The sequence below is a fragment of the Vombatus ursinus genome, unplaced genomic scaffold, assembly GCF_900497805.2.
Source record: "Vombatus ursinus unplaced genomic scaffold, bare-nosed wombat genome assembly UNPS02011488.1, whole genome shotgun sequence".
NCBI classification, from domain to species: Eukaryota; Metazoa; Chordata; class Mammalia; order Diprotodontia; family Vombatidae; genus Vombatus; species Vombatus ursinus.
Window position 1 is genome coordinate 1 of NW_020951266.1, and position 20,895 is coordinate 20,895.

At 41.1% G+C, this 20,895-nt stretch overlaps 1 gene segment (V, D, J or C); it reads right to left on the reverse strand.

The window, feature by feature from the left end:
* Nucleotides 1-16,784: 16,784 nt before the first annotated feature.
* On the reverse strand, nt 16,785-17,139 carry LOC114038958 (the record flags this gene model as incomplete). The annotated part of the segment is given in 1 exon segment: nt 16,785-17,139. A coding segment is annotated over 1 exon segment (355 nt), but the record flags the coding sequence as incomplete, so codon positions are not given.
* Between the last annotated feature and the right edge of the window lie 3,756 nt (nt 17,140-20,895).

Here is a 20,895-nt window from a genome sequence, read left to right on the forward strand (position 1 = left end):
CATTCCCCCTTGGACTGTGCTGGCTCCTGGCCCCAGAGATTCTAAGCTCCTTTGAATTCTCTCAACTTACGAAAAATTGCATGTCTACATCTTTTGTTGTCTCACCTGGGACCAAAAGCATGAGGAGCCCGCAGAGAAGCTGGGACAGTGACCCCATTTTGCAGTGTCTCCTCCCCTGTGGCTGCTCTGACCCCAGCCCTAGTTTATGTCCCTGAATCTGCAGGCCCTCCCCTTGGGGATCTCTTTATGCAAAGCAGCTGGGGGCGTGGGGCTTCTAAGAGCAGAAGTGACTGACTCCAGCTCAGGGAAAGCCCTGAGCCCTTGATACCCTGAGGAAGTCCCTCCTCCTGGGATCCTTGTTTGGTGGTTGCTCCATTATTCCCACCTGTCTTCAGGTTTTTTTTTTTAGTTTGAATCAGTTTTTCAGTTTTATGAGGCAGAGGATAGAATGCTGAGTCTGGGGCCAGGAATACTCACCTTACTGATATCAAATCCTGCCTTGCATACCTCCTAGCTGTGTGAGCCTGGGCAAGTCACTTAACTCTGTTTGCCTCAGTTTCCTCATCTGTAAAATCAGTAGAAGAAGAAAATGCAAACCACTCCAGGATCTTTGCCAAGAAAACCCCAAATGGGATCATGAAGAGTCAGAAAAGACTGAACAACAACAAAAATGGTTTCAAAAGGCCAGAGGGATTACATGAGGAACAATATTGTGTATTGTAAAGTGGTCAATATCTTAAAGCAGGAACCCTCTGACAGCTACTGACAACCTGCACTTTATTCTACCCCATGACTTGATAATCCTACTAATTGATGAACCTTTTGAGCACTTAGCATGGTGCCTCCCAAAATAGAAGGACTACTATACTTTTATTCCTTGGTATGTTTTAGGGGAATCCACTTTCTGTCTGACTTCCCCCCTTCTCTGAAGGAATCAGCTATCCTGAAATGATGGCATTGGGGAAGTCTGAGCTGGGTCTAATAGGGAAAAGTAATTGAGATATAGAAGAGTGTGGGTGAAGGAGGGCAGGACTGAGTGCACATTGGCCCGAAAGCTTTTGGGCAGCAAAGGAGATGGGAAGCTGGGTAATGGGGGTCTGGACCCAGAAAAGGAGCTCAGAGGACTTCAAGATAATTTCTACCCTTTATTTTCTCATTCATTCTTTACTTATGGATTAACAATTGAGGGAAATTTTTTTTGGGAATTACCTTTAATGCAGAAGGACCGAGAAAGAGTCTAAAAAGTTGTCCAAAGGCTGGTATAATGGGCCACATGGAATAACCTCGGACTTACTAGGAATGTCCCTAAAATCTTGCCCCAGAATAAGAAAAAAGAAGGAGCTGCACAAGTACAGCCTTGGGGACTGGAGAAAAGAAACGTGGTCAGTCACTGAGTTGTCCACAAGCATTTATGAAGCTTTTATCATCACCCAGGCATGGTACAATGTACAGGGGATACAAAGGAAGGCTAAAATACACTTCCTACCCTCAAAGAATTGACAGTTAATGGAAAAGACATCTTGTAAATGAATAGAGACCTTCAAGGTCGATACAGTGGGTGTGAAGATAATTAGGAAGGAAGAAAGAGGATGGTGAAAAAGGGGAATATTAGAAAAGTACTCTTGAACATAGTAGATTTTGATTACAGTGTTAAAATTGTCTAGGGAATAGAGATGTAGGCGAAGGAGTGAGAACTTTTCACCTGTGTTGGACAGCCAGGAAAAAGGCTGAGAACTGAGAAATGGAGTGTCCTGTTTGAGGAATAGCAAGACCAGAGGTCTTGAAACCATAGGTTATTTGGAACACATCAAAGTGTAAGACTGAAAAGGCAAGAAGTGTCTGGGTATTGAAGTACTTTCCAAGCCAAACAGAGGTTAAACAATACTTACAAAAATGGATGGTGGAGCAAGAGGATTAGAGGAGGGCAGAGCCAGGATGACAGAGTAAAATCAGTGACTTGCTTGAGGTCTGCCCCAAACTCCTCCAAATACCTGTAAAAATGACTCTAAACAAATTCTAAAGCAACAGAACCCACAAAAAAGCAGGGTGAAACAAATTTCTAGCCCAAAACAATCTGGATGGTTGATTGGAAAGGTATATCTTGCCAGGTGGGGAGAGGAATGTAGTTTGGCGTGCACACTCAGGCAAAACAGGCCTTGGCAAATCTGGAGTAGGCCTCAGACAACTGAATCATGGGCAGCTGTGGTGGTTTCCTGACTTCTCAACCCATAAATGCCAATGACAACTTAGAAGGTCAGTAAGAAAAATCTGTGACCTTAGTGAGAGAGAAGCTCTGTCCCAGACCCAGTCCCCAAGCCCAGCGGTGGCTGCTTCCAGAGCTTTGGGCCCACAGACTGAGGAGGAATGAAATGGCTGATCAGAGTGGTATTGCAGGGATCTCTCTGCTGGTGCAGGATTCTCTTGCTTTGCCTGTACTTGGATCTGGGTCACAGTTCTGGGTGGTGATCCTGAGGCAAGGAGGAGTGCTGGCATGGTGGAGCTTCTTGTGGTGGAGGAGAGGAAATCCTCCTCACAGTTCCAAGGCAGAAAAGAGTGCTTGTGGTCACTCATAGACCAGAGCACAGGCCAGGAAAGGAGTAAACACCTTGCCCCTTATCATACCACCTTGGAACAACTGAAAATTTACAGGTCCCTAGAAATATGTCTGAAAACAGCTACACAAAACCCCTAAAGCTTGCGACAGTACATTCTCCACACTAGAAGCAGATCTCTACCTTAACAAAGAGTTTAAAACTCAAGGAATTGACTGGGATCATGATCAAACAAAGGTGAAAACAAAGTCAGACCATAGAATCTTTCTTTGGGGACAAAGAAGATCAAAACATACAACTAGAAGAAGACAACAAAGTCAAAGCTCCTATTTCCAAAGCCTCCAAGAAAAATATGAATTGGTCCCAGGCCATGGAAGAGCTCAAAAAGGATTTTGAGAAGCAAATAAGAGAAGTAGAGGAAAAACTGGGAAGAGAAATGAGAGTGATGGAAGAAAATCATGAAAAAGAAGTCAAAAGCTTGCTAAAGGAGACCAAAAAAAAAATACTGAAGAAAATAACACCTTTAAAAATAGCCTAACCCAAATTGCAAGAGGTCCAAAATGTCAATGAAGAGAAGAATGCCTTCAAAGGCAAAACTGTCCAAATGGAAAAGGAAATCCAAAAGTTTACTGAAGAAAATATTTTCTAGGGGAAGTTGGGTTGCACAGAGGTTAGAGTACCAGCCCTGAAGTCAGGAGGACCTGAGTTCAAATCCAGCCTTAGATCAAACTTTTGACCCTTACTAGCTGTGTGACCCTGGGCAAGTCACTTAACCCCATTACCTAGCCAAAAGAAGAAAAAAAAAAGAAAATACTTCCTTAAAAATTAGAATGGAGCAATTGGAAGCTAGTGATTTATGAGAAATCAAAATATTGTGAAACAAACCCAAAAGAACTAAAAAAATAGAAGACAATGTGAAATATCTCATTGGAAAAACAACTGACCTGGAAAATAGATCCAGGAGAGATATTTTAAAAATTATTGGACTTTCTGAAAGCCATGATCAAAAAAAGATCCTGGATACCATCTCTCAAGAAATTATCAAGGAAAACTGCCCTGATATTTTAGAACCAGAGGGCAAAATAGAAATGGAAAGAATCCACCCATCACCTGAAAGAGATCACCAAAGGAAAACTCCTGGGAATATTATAGCCAAATTCCAGAGTTCCCAGGTCAAGGAGAAAATGTTGCAGGTAACCGGAAATAAACAATTCAAACTTTGTGGAAACACAATCAGAATAACACAGGATTTAGCATCTTCTACTTTAAGGGACCGCAGAGCATGGGATATAATATTCTGGAGGACAAAGGAGATAGGATTACAACCAAGAGTCACCTACCCAGCAAAACTGAGTATAATCCTTCAGGTGGAAAAATGGACATTCAGTGAAATAGAGGACTTTCAAGCATTCCTGATGAAAAGACCAGAGCTGAATAGAAAATTTGAATTTCAAATACAAGACTCAAGAGAACCACGAAGAGGTAAATAAGAAAGAGAAATCATAAGGGACTTATTAAGTTTGAACTGTTTACCTTCCTGCATGGAAAGATGATATCTGTAACTCATGAGACCTTTGTCAGTATTAGGGTAGTTGGAGGGGAAAATTTTATGTATGTATATAGATAGATAGATAGATAAACAGAGGGTGAGTTGAAGATGAAGGGGTGATATTGGGAGAATAAAATTAAGGGATGAGAGAGGATTATACTGGGAGAATGAGAAAGGGAGAAGTAGAATGGGGTAAATTATCTCACATAAAACAGACAAGAAAGGGTTTTTACAGTGGAGGGGAAATTGGGGAAGGTGAGAGGGAACGAGTGAATATTATTCTCATTGGATTTGGCTTAAGGAGGGAATAACATACACACTCAAATGGGTATGGAAAGCTATCTTACCCTACAGGAAAATAGGGGAGAAAGGGACAACAGAGCAGGGGGATGATAGAGGAGAGGGCAGATTGGGGGAGGGGATAATCAGAAACAAACACTTCTAAGGAGGGTCAGGGTCAATAGAGAGCATAGAATAAATGTGGGGTGGGACAGGATGAAGGGAAATATACTTAGTTTTTTACATGACTATGATAGAAGTGTTTTGCATTACTACACATGTATAACCTACATCAAGTTGCTTGCCTTCTCAATGAGGGTGGATGGGGAGGGAGGAAGGGAGAAAATTTGGAACTCAAATTTTAAAAACAAATGTTAAAAGGAGTTTACACATGGAACTGGGAAATAAGATATATAGGAAATGGGGTATAGAAATCTGTCCTGCCCTACAGGAAAATTGAAGAGAAAGGGGATAAGAGAATGGAGGAGAAGCACATGCATAGAAAGGAGGGCAGATTAGGGGAAGGGGTATTCAGGATGCATGCCATCTTAGGGTGGGGGAGAGATGATATGGGAAGAAAATTTGGAACTCAAAATCTTGTGGAAGTGAATGTTGAAAACTAAAAATAAATAAATTCATTAAAAAAAAGAGGATTAGTGGAATGGAAACCTTAATATAAATCAATAGGCTCCTACTTAAAAAAAAGAATTAAAAGAGTTAAGAGTTAATAATAATAAGTTATTATTTAAGAGTTAAAAAAAGAATTTAACTTTTGGATTTATTAATAATGAAAAGTGCCCAAACCTTCACCTTTCTGCTTGCATCACCCAAATGCAGACGTAGCCTAAGAAAATTTTGGAATTGACACAGTGGTGAACTCTGGACTCTGAGGTGCCTTGACAGGATCTAGTTAGCAAATGTAAGAGGGTCACCTGAACTTGTCTTCTTGAGTTGCCATATTTTTCAGAAACAACGAACTAGAGTATGCAGGAGGCTTTGAATGTGTCCAGGATGAACTGCTCCCACCCCACCTGACATAATTGTTTATTTGTACTCCAATCTGGACCCCCTGTGTATTCTTGGGAGTCAAGACAGGCACCAGCTGGTCTGCCATAGACTGAAAAACTGCTTGTGCAGCTGGGACCCTTGTAAACAAGCAGACCCTCCTGTCTTCCTAGTCTAGCAGTTCCCACAGGAAAAAGAATGGGGCTTTTGCCTCCCTACTTATTGCTGATTTCTCCTCCTCTTTGGGAGGGAATTAATCTTTTCCCCACACCTCCTGCCCTTTTCCTCCTGCCGTGCCCTTCCCTTTAGGAGGAACCTGCTATTCCTCCTCTTCCCTTTGTTACAATTTCATAAATATGCAAGCCTCTGGATTGTTAGCTCCTCTGCCTGGAGTTCCACATGCATAGAAATATTGGTTAACAGGAGACATATAAGAGCAGACTCTGATTAGTTCTAGGTTAGCTACTAGACTTCAAACAGGGAGGTACAAAGTGTTCCAATTCTGAGCTAAAAGTTAGTCCTTCAAAGAAGATGCAAATCCCAGTCACCAGGGAATAGGAGTTTTTAAAAAAATTGAGCTTGAGGTCTCTAGATACCAATGACTCTGTTCTGTATCCTCATGGGCTTGCCTTCTGAGGTGTGGAGCCCCTTTCTGAACATGAAACACCTTTTTTTATTCAAGGCTGTGAAAGGACCAGACCACTGCTTAAAGAAAAGAATTTTCCCCAGTTCTCCATTTTACCCAAGTGTTGTCACTGATGCTTTTACTCTACTTACCAGTGACCCACAGCCCTACCCTCCCTTCTCATTGGGTGCAATATTTGTCAATGCCTTTCCACAATTCCAGATTGAGGAGTTACAAATTGAATAGGAAGCCTTCCTGGGATTAAAAAAAATATTTCTTGCACTCTAGGGCTGCATTTGGGCATTCTACACCTTTTCATATATGTTTATATTATTCCAAGAACTAGGTCAAGTCAATGGTATTTATAGAACCTCAGAGTTGGAAGGAATCAGAAAGGGGAAGGTTTTCCATCCACAAGAGGATAAGAATCCCCTCTTCAACATCACCTACACATGGTCATCCAACCTCAGGCTAAGGAAAAGAAGTTGAGTAGAGTTGTTCATTAGCAAGTGATAATTTGCTATACAATTTTAACCAGGTTCTTGGAGTTCAGGTTTGGTTCAATACAATTGCAGGTGACCTTAAGGCAATGAAAAGATGCATCACAGATGTAAGCATGATGCAACATGCTGCCAACAATGACCTACTAGAGAAAAATACCAAAAGGAAGATAGACACAGGAGCCCTGAGAGTGGCTGCACCTCTTCTTCCCCAACTCTCTTCACCCTCCAACATTCCTTCTTTCAGCCCAAAACTCATGGTCATCATACAGAAGAGCAACACCCCTGCAAAGGGTGCTTATCATCTCCACCAGCTGACAACCAGCATTCAGACACAGGACAGGACAGCCCACCTGGGTAAGGCAGCAGGAGGGAGAGAGAGAAAGGGTCCGGAATGTGCCAGAGAAGTTAAAACACCATCAGCCCTTAGCCATTATGTCCCCTCGCCCCAAAGCAGGGAGCTGAGGACTCTGAACCCAAATACATTAAGAATAGCCTTGCTTCAAGTCCAGTGACCTCAGACATCATCCTTAGACACCCACATTTCAGTGGATTCAGGGAAAGAACAGGTAGGACCCCATTGACCAGGACTCTATGTAAGAAGGAAGCACAGGATGGAAAAATTTCAAGAAGGAATGTCTAACTATAAAAACTCCATCTAGGAGGAAGCCAGAAAACTTTTGGGTCATCTAAGAAGACTACCATCTATGTCCTGGCTACTCACTAACATATATAAAAGTCATGATAAAATTCTCCCTTGTCCTTGTTCCAGTAGACCAGCTACGGAGGTGTCATGCTAACTGATGCTAGAGGTCAGTGATCCTACAGTCAGCTCTGAACCTTTCCTTTTCAGATGGCTTCAGTGAGTCAGTCAAGAAGCATTCATGAAGCATGACACCAGACACTGTGCTGCATACAGTGATTGGGGACAGGGTGGCAAAGAAAGGTAAAAGACAGTCACTGCTTTCATGAAGATCCCAGGCTAATGAGTAAGCTGCATCAGAACATCTATGGACAAACAAGATGTATGAGGGCAAATGGGAGATAACCAGCAGAAGGAAGAGAGAGGGAGGAATCCAGGATGACTCCTAGATACTGAGCCTGAGGGATTGGGAGGATGGTGTGGCTCTTTATAGTAACAGGGAAGGTAGGAGGGGGAAGGTTTAGGTGAAAAGATGATGACATTGTTTGGGACATGAGTTTAAGATGTCTACTAGACATTTGGTTTGGGGTGTCTGAAAGGCAGTTGGATATGGGAGATTGTTGGTCAGCAGAGAGGTTGAGACAGGAAAGGTAAATATGAGAGTCATCAGCATGGAGATAATAATTAAATCCATGGGAGCTAATGAGATGAACAAGTGAAGTCCAATAGAGGGAGGAGAGGAAAGGGTCCACAGTGATCCCTGTGGGACCACTTCACTTTGTATCTGCAGGTCCCTCTGGTTTCAACTCCACGGTAGAAGATACCTCATCCTCTCCACAACCTCCTATTGTATATCGTCTTCCCCCATTATATTATAAGCTTCTTGAGGGCAAGAACTGTCTTTCTTTTACTTTTTTTGTATCCCCAGTACTTAGAACACAGAGCTTGACACACAGTGGGTGCTTAATAAATATTTATGGAATTGGGATATGTATGTTTAGAGGGCTTGGTCAGGATGAGGATCCAGAAAAGGAGACTGAGGAGCATTCTGATAGGGGAGGAACAAGCATGAGCAGTGTCCTGAAAACCTGGAGAGAAGGAATAGCCAGGGGAAGAGATGATTAACAGTGTCAAAGTCTGCAGAGAGATGGAGGAGAGGGAAGATTGAGAAAAGGCCATTGGATTTGGCTCCTTGGAAACCATATCTATGTGACATCTAGGGGACAGAGATCCAGCAGAGATCACCTTCTCCTCCAAGGAATTTTTCATTAGTGGGCAAGAAAAGACAGAGATTGGTTGCCATATGAATTTAATTGGAGGCAAAAAGATTATAGGTAAGGCAGAATAAGAAGATTTTGCCAATATTTGGAACATAAGACAGGCACCTTAAAGGTGAGAGGTTCATTAAACGTTACATTAGTATAACAGGCTTGGGACACATTCAGCTTGATGCTTCTTAGGGGCTGATCCACATATTCCTGCATGGTTCTGGTCTACCACATGAAACATTATGGGTCTATTTCTGGACAAGTATGCTAAGGGCTTGTAATGTCTGTTTACCTGAAAGGACTAATGACCCAGGGCCCCCTTAGGTTGAACTTGGCACACATAGAAAGATCTAGTGTGAGTAAGGAAGGGGCATCTTTTAGCTGCCTGTGGAGAGCCAGATAGCAGAAAGTTGGCTGCCCTATCTACTCCCCTCTTGGATATGGGAGCTGGGAATACATGTCTGCCTTTTTCTCTTTGTGTTTATTCTATTCTCATCTTAGAGGAAAGAATAACCCAACATGGATGAGTATTGAGAGGTCTAGAAATCTGTGGTTTTGGTGCACTTAGAAATATATACTGGCATCTAGCTGAGGGCAGAAAAATTATCTACTTTGGGAGCAGAGAGACATACTGAGGACAGATAACTGCACAATGTGGCTGTTACTGTTACTGTGTACGACGTTCTCCTGGTTCTGCTCACTTCACTCAGCATCAGTCCACGCAAGTCTTTCCAGGTTTTTCTGAAGTCCACCTGCTTATCACTTCTTATAGCACAATAGTATTCCATTACATTCATATAGCACAACTTGTTCAGCCATTCCCTTATTGATGGACATTCCCTCAATTTCCAATTCTTTACCACCACAAAATGACCTGCTATAAATATTTTTGTACATGTAGGTTCTTTTCCAGTTTTTATGATTTCTTTGAGATACAGCCCTAGAAGTGGTGTTGCTGAGTCAAAGTGTATGCATATTTTTTTGCATTACTTTCTTTATTAATTTATTTTGATTTATTAACAATCACTTCCATAAGCTTTTGAGTTTCAAATTTTTCTCCCCCTCCTTTCCCAAGATGGCATGCAATGCTCATATAGGATATGCATATACATTCCTATTAAACATATTTTCACATTAGTCATATTGTAAGGAAGAATTTGAAACTATAGAAGGAACCATAAGAAAGAGGAAACAAAACAAAACAGAAGAAAAAAAAGGACAAATATTATGCTTTGATCTGCATTCAGACTCCATAGTTTTTTATTTGGATGTGGATAGCATTTTCCATCATGAATCTTTTGGAGATGTCTTAGATCCTTACATTGCTGAGAAGAACTAAGTCTATCAAAGTTAGTCATCGCACAATGTGGCTGTTACTGTGTACAACATTCTCTTGGTTCTGCTCACTTCACTCTGCATCAGACCATACAAGTCTTTCCAGGTTTTTCTGAAGCCCTCCTGCTCATCATTTCTTATACCACAATAGTATTCCATTATACTTATATACCACAACTTGTCCAGCCATTCCCCAATTGATGGGCATCTGTGCCGGGCCAAACCGTGCACTCTCCTTCTAACAGGAGCAGGCAACCAGGGTCATACTCACCGGTCCTCGGAGCCCACCCAGATAAACACAGAGATGAGCCGATCAGGAGGTGCAAACACTCGAACTTTATTCAGAGACCATCACAGCAAGGCCAAGCAGGAAAGCACGCACACACGAGCAGGAGCAAGCGAGCTCCAATCCCTACTGTCCCTTAAGTACCTTCCTCACCCCTCCTCCTCAGCCCACCCACTAGTGACTCGTTGTAGGATCAGATACTGGAAGGGGATGTCTAGGGTTAGCGCTAGACAAAGGGAGAGTATGTGACACAGGAAGCTAGGCCCAGATACAAGAAGGAGGCATCTGGGGTTAGTGCTGCACAAAGGGAGAGTACGTGACACAGGAAGCTAGGCCTGGATACAGGAAGGAGACGTCTGGGGTTAGTGCTGCACCTAGGGAGAGGACTAGACAAAGGGAGCTCATTCTCTGCCATACCACTCCCACGTGGCACAGCCCCCTGCCTCAGGAGCACATGCTCCGGCTACTTCCTTGTATCCTGTTCCTTCCCCAGCTTATCACAGCTCCACATAGCACAGCCCCCTGCCTCGGGAGTGTGAGCTCCGGTTACTTCCTAATATCCAGTTCCTGCCCCATCTTGCCACAACTGTCACTTGGCAGTAGACAACATCAGACAATCCCTCACAGGCATCCCCTCAATTTCCACTTCTTTGCCACCACAAAAAGACTGCTATAAATATTTTTGTACATGTGGGTCCTTTACCTATTTGTATGATCTCTTTGAGATACAGTCCTAGAAGTGCTATTGCTGGATCAAAGGGTATGTACATTTTTATAGCCCTTTGGGCATAGTTCCAAATTGTTCTCCAGAATGGTTGGATCATTTCACAACTCCACCAACAATGCATTAGTGGTCCAATTTTCCCACATCTTCTACAACATTTATCATTTTCCTGTTTTGTCGTGTTAGCCAGTCTCATAGGTGTGATGTGGTACTTCAGAGTTGTTTTGATTTGCATTTCTCTAATCAATAGTGATTTAGAGCATTGTCTCATATGACTATAGATGGCTTTAATTTCATCATCTGAGAACTGCCTGTTCATATTATTTGACCATTTATCAATTGGGGAATGAGTTGTATTCTTATCAATTCAATTCATTTCTGTATATATTTTAGAAATGAGGACTTTATCAGAGATGCTGGCCATAAAATTATTTCCCAGCTTTCTGCTTTCCTTGTAATCTTGGTTGCATTGGTTTTGTTTGTGCAAAAGCTTTTCAATTTATTGTAATGAGAATCATCCATTTTGCATTTCAAAATGTTCTCTATCTCTTGTTTGCTCATAAATTCTTCTGTTCTCCATAAATCTGACAGGTATACTATTCCTTGCTCTCCTAGTTTGCTTATAGTATCAGCTTTTATATCTAAAGCATGAACCCATTTGGACTTTATCTTGGTGTAAGGTGTAAGATTTTAGTGTATGCCTACTTTCTGCCATACTATTTTCCAGTTTTCCCAACAGTTTTTGTTTAATAATGAATTATTATCCCAGAAGCTGGAGTCTTTGGATTATCAAATAGTAGATTACTATAGTCATTGACTATTGTGTCTTGCATACCTAACCTATTCCACTGATGCAGCACTCTATTTCTTAGCCAGTATGAAATAGTTTTTATGACTTCTGCTTTATAATACAATTTAAGATATGGTATAGCTAGGCCATGTTCCCTTGCATTTATTTTAATTTATTCCCTTGATAACTGGACTTTTTGTTCTTCCAGATAAATTTTGTTATTGTTTTTTCTAGCTCTATAAAATAATTTTTGTGGTAGTTTGGTTGATATGGCACTGAATGAGTGAATTAATTTAGGTAGAAATGTAATTTTTTTATCATATTTGGTCAGCCTACCCATGAGCAACTGATATTTTCCCAAATATTTACATCTGACTTTATTTGTGTGAAAAGTGTTTTGTAACTGTGTTCATATGGTTCCTGGGTTCCTGGGTCCCAGAAATTAAAGCCATCTGAGTTTGTTTTGGCAGGTAGACTAACAAATATTTTATTTTATTTTATATTTTATTACTTCATTGTTTACGGCAACTTTTAGCACTATGTAGTTTCCTTCCTCATCTCTTTTAATTAGATCTATTTTTGCTTTTGCTTTGTCTGAGATCAGTATTGCTACCCTTGTATTTTTTGTTTGTTTGTTTTTGCTTCAGCTGAAGCACATTTTCTTCCTCAACCTTTTACCTTCACTCTGGGTGTATCCCTCTGCTTCACGTGTATTTCTTGTAAACATCATATTGTAGGATTACATATATATATATGTATATATATATATATACATATATATATTCAAGTCAATAAGCATTTATCATGCACTTACTATGTGTCAAGCACTGCCTTAAGGACAAGATTTTGAGTTCTAAATTTTCTAACCATGTCCCCCCTACCCCCACCCCAAGAGGGCATGCATGCCCTCCCTTCTATCACTTCCCCCCCTTTTCTTATCCCCTTCCCTTTTATTTTCCTTTAGGGCAGGATAGATTTCTATACCCCATTGCCTGTGTATCTTATTTCCCAGTTTCATGTAAAAATAATTTTAACATTTGTTTTTAAAACTTTGGGTTCCATATTCTTTCCTATCCTCCCTGTCTACCCACTCTCATTGAGAAGACAAGCAACTCAATACAGATTATACATGTGTAGTCATGAAAAACACTTCCATAATAGTCATGTTGTGGAAAAACTAAGTATATTTCCTTTCATCCTATCCCCCCCATTTATTCTATTCTCTCCTTTGACCTTGTCCCTCCTCAAAAGCATTTGCTTCTGATTATCTGCTCTCCCAATTTGCCATTCCTTCTATCATCTGCCCCTCTCTTATCACCTTCCCCCCTACTTTCCTGAAGGGTAAGAGAGGCTTCCATACCCAACTGAGTGTGTATGTTATTCCCTGCCTAAGCCAAATCTGATGAGAGTAAGATTCACTCATTCCCTCTCACCTTCCCCACTTCCCCTTCACTGTAAAAGCTTTTTCTTGTCTGTTTTATGTGACATAATTTATCCCATTCTACCTCTCCCTTTCTCCTTCTCCCAGTACAATCCTCTCTCTTACCCTTTAATTTTAATTTCCCTCCAATTACCCTAATACTGAGAAAGGTCTCATAAGTTACATATATCATCTTTCCATGTAGGAATATAAACAGTTCAACTTTAATAAGTCCCTTATGATTTCTCTTTCCTATTTACCTTTTCATGCTTCTCTTGAGTCCTGTATTTGAAAGTCAAATTTTCTATTCAGCTCTGGTCTTTTCATCAAGAATGCTTGAAATCCCTTTTTTCACTGAATGTCCATTTCCCCGCCTGGAGGATTATTCCTCCTGTTTTGCTGGGTAGGTAATTCTTGGTGCAATCCTAATTCTGTTGACCTCCAGAATATCATATTCCAAGCCTTCTGATCCCTTAATGTGGAAGCTGCAAAATCTTGTGTTATCTTGATTGTGGTTCCATAATACTTGAATTGTTTCTTTCTGGCTGCTTGCAATATTTTCTCCTTGACCTGGGAACTCTGGAATTTGGCTATAATATTCCTAGGAATTTTCTTTTGTGAATCTCTTTCAGGAGGTGATGGGTGGATTCTTTCCATTTCTATTTTACCCTCTGCTCCTAGAATATCAGGGCAGTTTTCCTTGATAATTTCTTGAAAGATGATGTCTAGGTTCTTGTTTTAATCATGGCTTTCAGATAGTCCAATAATTTTTAAATTATCTCTCCTGGATCTATTTTCCAGGTCAGTTGTTTTTCCAATGAGATATTTCACATTGTCTTCTATTTTTTTCATTCTTTTGGGTTTGTTTTATAATTTCTTGATTTCTCATAAAGTCATTAGCTTCCATTTGCTCTATACTAATTTTTAAGGAATTATTTGCTTCAGCGAGCTTTTGGACTTCCTTTTCCATTTGGCCAATTCTGCTTTTGAAGGCATTCTTCTCCTCATTGGCTTTTTGGACCTCTTTTGCCATTTGATTTAGTCTATTTTTTAAGGTGTTATTTTCTTCAGCATTTTTTGGATTTCCTTTAGCAAGCAGTCGACTTGTTTTTGATGATTTTTTTGCATCACTCTCATTTCTCTTTTCAGTTTTTCCTCTACTTCTCTTACTTGCTTTGCCCCTAAATCTCCCCATGCAGTCACAATGGAAACTGTTTACACACATGATCTTGGGAATTATTGCCTATTTTGGCCAAGGATGATGGGTCCTATTGTCTAAAACAGAATAACATAATCCCCTTTACTTACACCACTCATCAAAAGCCCTCATCTGAAGTGTTGCCAGTTTCAAACTTGCTTGGCCCTAACTGAACCTGTGACCTCTTTGGGGATCCCAGAGGGTGACAAGAGCATCAGAAAGAAGGAGTCTTGGTATCTGCTTACTCTGGTTCCCTGGCTCTTGTCCATATAGACTGTTTATTTTTTTTTTTTTTTTAGATTGGACTGGGCTGCCTCTACACCAAAGAAAAGGCCCTAGGGAGAATGTGTAGTAATGGTAATTGCAAAAAGAAGGAACATGTTCTTACTCTAGGAACTAGAGTAGATATGATAGTTCCTAGTTCACAAGATTGCTGTGAAAAATCAAAAGGTTGTCTAAAACTAGTGTTGCATGGATGTGAACTTGTGAAGTACAGTTATCCATTCTGCACTGGGGGCTTAGGGGTGGGGGCTCCCCAGAAATCTGAAAAATCCGAGGAAAAAATGTTAGGCCCTTCCTTCTTAGCAGAGACGAAGTCTGAATTGCAATGGTATTAAAAGATAAAATATATTGGTATTATACAATATTATATACTTATTCTATGTATTTCTGAGTTTCTAAACTTTTTCTGGGTCATCTGCTGGCCTTTGCATGTTGTCTATGATTTCTTCAAAATTCCCCAAAGACTTCTGGTGCCAAGATGGCAGAGTGAGGAAGGAACTCTCTGAAGCCTCCCAAATTTCCCTCCAAACAATTAGAAAACTGCCTCAGAAATTATCTAGGAACAGTGAAGCAGTTTACCCGCCTAGCAAGAGAGGTCTGTCTTGTGGTGTGGGAGGGGAGTGAGGTCCAAGAGCAGCAGGTGCAGCCAGCCTCACACCTGGGGGATAAACAAGTCAGTTTATAATTAAGTATTCTTCCCCCCTACCCAAATCAAGCTGACTAAAAGTTACATGAGCCAGGAGATTTCAATTGTTTGAATATGAAGAAACAGGGTCAGATCACTTTGAACACTGATTGCATTATACATGGCACATAGAGCTTTTCACTCATATAGGGGGAAAGGGAGAATGGATTAAGCAGGAGTGAAGAATGTCAAGGAGATTATACCATCCAGTGGTTTCTATGTTTAAATTCTCAAACTTTGGCTTCACGAGAGTGTGCTTATTGTATCAGTTCTAATTGTGAAATTTTCTCCAAGATGGCATCAGTCTCATTCTTCCCCTTCAGGTGCTAAATGATATGATTTGTAACTCATCTAAAGATTGTAAGTTAAAGGCCTCAGCTGAAGAATGAAGTATCAGGATTTTGATGCCAAATGGTTCCGGCATGTTAGTCTGACATTATGGGGTTTTGAGATTAAGTAAATGGGGATGAGTGTAAAGAGGTTTGAAAGGACTGAAAGTTCCCTATTAGTTATGAAAGAGAGATGTGTGTATTTCAGAATATGGAAGGAAGGAAACAAGCATTTATTGAATGCTTACTGCATAAATGTTCTACAAATATTAGCTCATTTGATCCTCACAACAACCCTGGGAAATAAGTCCTATTTTTATCCCCATTTTACAGAGAAGGAAACTGAAGCAGACAACAATTAATTGACTTGGCCAGAGTCACAAAGCAAATAGGTATCTGAGGTTGGATTTGAACTCAGTTCTTTCAGACACCTACGGAAGCGTTCTATCCTCCTAGCTATGTAGTGTACTCTCTGGCCTCTATTTGATTTTTCACAGTTGCTCTGATGAAGGTCTCATCTTTAAGCCTGGTGTTTAATCGGAAATCAATGGCAGTGAAGATTCCTACTTTAGATTTTTAAAAAGGGTTGAAAACTGAGTTATAAAACTGTGGCAAATTTAAGTTTCATTTAAAAAAACATAATTAGACACCCAGGCCTTCTTTTATATTTTGTTTAGTATTTTATTTTTCCCCAGTAACATATAAAAACATGTTATGTCTGGGGGCACCTAGGTGGTGCAGTGGATAGAGCACTGGCCTTGGAGTCAGGAGGATCTGAGTTCAAATCTGGCCTCAGACACATAACACTCACTAGCTGTGTGACTCTGGACAAGTCACTTAATCCCATTGCCTCATAGGAAGAAAAGAAAAGAAAAGAAAAATAACCTAAAACATGTTATGTGTAACAATGTTCATGCCATCCCCTCTGTTATCTTTGATATGCTCCCCATGTAACTTGTATGTATTGATAAAATACTTGTTATCTGCTCTTTTAGAACCTAAGCTTCTGGGGAGCAGGGAGTGTTTTTCTTTATAATCCAGTGCTTAGCAAAGTTCCTGCCACATGGTAAGCACTAAATTGATGATTGTTGATTAATTGATGAACTGAATTCCTTAGGTGTCTAGTTGTGGAATCTTTGGTCAAAAGGTAAAAAGACAGACCTCAATTAGTCCACAAGCATTTAAGTACCTACTATGTGCCAGACTTTCCTCATATAATTCCAAATTGGCTCTTATCATGGAACACTGGACAGCCTAGAAGCTCTCAGTGAATGCCCAAGAGAGGCAGAGAGGCCATATGTGTGTAGCCCCCACAGCAGGTTCTGGGGAAGGAGAAGTATCTGGGGCACTGTAGCCTCCTTGATCACCAGGCCTGAGCCTGGGAAGGTTTTTGTTCGAGAATATATCACTGTGGGAGGAACCTTAAGACCTTGCTGACAGTAATAGACTGCAGCATCCTCAGCTTCCACACTACTGATGGTGAGAGTGAAATCTGTCCCTGATCTACTGCCACTGAACCGGGCAGGTACTCCAGACTCCAGCCTGGTGGCCCAGTAGATGAGGAGCCTGGGGGCTTGGCCAGGCTTCTGCTGGTACCAGTGTAAGAGGTCATCACCATCACTATCTGTGATCCTCTCACTGGCCAAGCAGTTCATGGTGACTCTGTCTCCTGGAGACACAAACAGGGAGGCTGGAGATTGTGTCAGCACAACATCTCCATAGGAATCTGAAAGGAAAAAATTTAGATAAATGTAGAAATACATGGACATCCCAATCAAATATTATGTAATTATACATGTGTTTAAATCCAGGAAGCCCCAGATCAACTTAATTGGCTATAAAAGTGAGATACTCCTCTACATGTTTCAGAGAAACGGTACAGTTTCTGCAAACCAGATCCCAGTTTTGCCTGGAAGAACCTATCAGCCAGTGCTGGGGCTGAGTCCTTATCTCTTCTAGAGAAAGGGTCACAGCAACCTTAACCCTTCTCATGGGATCTCCTGAAAACTATCTGCCTTTTTGGTATGTCTTGCCCTGAGCCCAGAGCACCAGTGGCCAGAGAAGATGGAGCAGAGACATCATTCTGTTTCCTGAACACCTGCAGGTGATCTCTGAGCTCAGAGTGAGATAGATGGAGGCAGAAAGATATTTGTATCCAGAGCAGTCACTGTGATAGGTCCTTTGGGTATTATTATGCAAAAGAAGCCCTAGGTCACAGGTTTCAGCTCATGGACAGCTGATGCCAGGCTAAGACAAGGCTAAAACCATGCATTGTGAGAATCTCTATTTTATCTATTTGATATTGTGATCTTGTGTGTTTGTGCCTTCTTCATAGATGTATGTGTGCCTTGTTTCTGATATAAGAATGATTGCCACAGCTCATGATGGATCAACAGGAATGTCTGCTCTTTGTCCTTTCAGGAAGACTAGATTTCTGAAGTTATTAAGGAGAGCTCTAAGCCCAGAGGCCTGGGGTGCTGTTAAGGGAGACAAGAGGTCACTCTTTGTAGGTTTCTGGGTTTTGTTTTTAATTCTGTGTCACTACTTCTCCCCTGAATGGGAGAGGGCCTGAGATATCCATATTGAGGACCTCTTGCTATAGAAACTACTGTTTTCCTGGGTAAAACAATGGGTATGTCTATCCCTGGTCTCCATCTCCCATTTGCAGACATGAGGTCAGCACTAATAACCTATTGCTGGAGCAAATACATACAGTGGGACTAAGAATTTTCTATTGAGGAGATGAGACACACTTGGAGGAAGAACACAGTTTCATCCAAGGGGATGATTTCTGCTGGTCTGAGGTGAGAGCTGTTGCCTTTTCTGAAAGTGCCAGAGAAAGCCTACGGGCTTTAATTAGAAAGAGGGTGGAAACACCTGCTTTTCTCTTGAGCAAGAGATCAGTTTGCAGCTGAGTCAGGAATTGGAGGCAACAGAGTGTGCAGGAGAGCGACTTCTGGAGAGGTTATTCTTCCAGCTCAGTCAATGTATTTGACCGAACAAGGTCCAGTAGAGACTATGAGAACAATGGGGAGATATACAGGAATAAGTAGAATCACCAGAAAATGCCAGTGTTTCTGGAGAGTTGGAGGTGTGAATTACCCATTTCTGTATAGACCACAGCCACATGTGCGTCCCATGTGGATGCCCTTCCATAGTTTGCCTGTTACCTACTTGTCTTTGAGAAATGCCTCTGCATGATGCTTGGACCACAAATAATGTGTAAGTGTACATGTGTGTGCATGAGTGGGTATGTGTGGTTGTGTGTGTACGTGTGCACATGCATACAACCTTTCATGTGAGCTTCCTATGTGAGTGCACTTTCTCCAATTGTGCTAGGTAAATCTGCATGAGAGGGGGGCACAGATTTATTGGAAAAAGACTTTCTTCCCCAAGCTGAACTTATTTCATTGTGTCTGTCAAGGAATCTTGCGTGGTTGTGACATAAGCATGTCGAATGACTCAAGTGCTTTTGTAGAGTCAAGTACAAAGAATAATAACATTGAGAGCTTCTATTTTATGCTCCTTTCAGTCAGCTGTGAGACTGTAAAAATGTGATACCATTTGAGAAAGACTATTCAATGCTCATACCTTCATCAAGTATGGCCTCAATATAGATGTCAATTATTTTCATAAAGATTTAAGAGAGGTAATAGAAAGCACTGGTGTCACTGGTTAGAGATATCATCTCACTATGGTTTTCAGCAGCAAGAGTGTCCATGATTTCTTCTAATTGTTCAGAATCTTGCCCTCCTTTAGACATCTTGAGACTCCCTCCCTAACAGTCCTTAAACTGTGTTGCCTTCAGTGGAGATCTCCTTTGTCCATCCTTGGTCTGCTCCCGCTGCTCTCTTCGTGATTGTTTTCTTAGTAATTCTCCTTCCTCGTGCCTCGAATGAGGACAGTGAGAACACAAGCCCATTGTGGCAGCTCTACTGTCAGTGATGAAGAAAATCATTTCTGGCAAATACCTTGGCAGACTTTCCATTTCTAGCTCTCCAGTTTCATCCCTTGAAATGACATGGATTAATTGGGTCTTACGTGAGTAAAACTATTTTCCCCTTCAATACTCATCAATATTTTGTGTGATAATATGGTTTATAATCTGCCCATATAAAATATTATACAAATTTTCTCATGGCCTTCTGTACACCAGAGTTAGCCTTGGTGGACCATTGCTGGTTCTTTGTCAAGGAAATCAAGTACTGGGGAGACGAGATGGTTTTTTTCAAGACCCTTTGGCCCTACTTGATGATTGCTTTACTTTGCTTACATTTCCATAGGTCATGGAATTAGTCCATGACTTTAACTATTTTTCATTTTTTCCCATCAACAGATTGCTTAAATATATAAAGTTTGAGCTATTTTCAATGTATTTCATATAAACTAATTCAATTGTTTTTAAAATTAGGTATTGATTTTCTTTTCTTTTTGTTCTAGAGTCACTGAGGTGGTACAGTGGATAGAGTGCTGGCCTATAGTCAGAGAGAGCTGAACTCAAATCTGACTTTAGATGCTTACCATTTACGTGATCCTGGGTGAATCACTTTACCGCTGTCTGCCTCAGTTTCCTCCGATATAAAGTGGGGATAATAATAACACCTGCCTCCTATAGTTGTTGTGAAGATCAAATGAGATAGCATTTGGAAACTCCTCAGCAGAGTGCCTGACACACAGTAGGTCCTCCATAAATGTTTGTTTACTTCTCATCATCTCTTTTCTCCCTCTATCTTTTCTTCCTTCCTTTCTTTCCTCATTCTTTGTTTCTCTCAAACAAGTCTATGTTCTGTTAAATGTCAGCTCAGGCAGTTGATTCAGAAATTACCGTTGGGGAGGGGGCAGCTAGGTGGTGCAGTGAATAGAGCACTGGCTCTGCAGTCAGGAGTACCTGACTTCAAATCTGGCCTCAGACCAAAGGCTTGATACTTACTAGCTGTATGACTCTGGGCAAGTCACTTAACCCCAACTGCCTAAAAAAGAAAGAAAGAAAGAAAGAAATTACTCATGGGGCAGCTTAGTGATAACTGCCTGAATTGGTGGTAATTGGCCTGAACAATCATTCTCAGGGCTGTCCCAGGTTCTTGTCTCAAAGTACATGATTAGTTCCCCTATGTTTGCCAAACGCTATCCCTCGTGCATAATTTCTATTGTGTCACGGTTATGCAGTTTGTTTCAGAAGCTCCTTAATTGTATGGGAGAATGGGGAGCCAACATCCTGAGTATGTGAGCTCTTGAGGGTGAGGACAGACAGGAGTTAAACTTTGTCCTGGATTCTTCAACCCAAATTGGACTCCTCAGAGCTGGCCCTTGACAAATATGGATCTGATTTAGTCTTGATTGGAATCTCCCAAGGTAGGATTAATAGCTTTGTGATTGAAGACTCCTGACTGCAGGTTGGAAACCTGGTAAATGAGGCGCCGAGGAG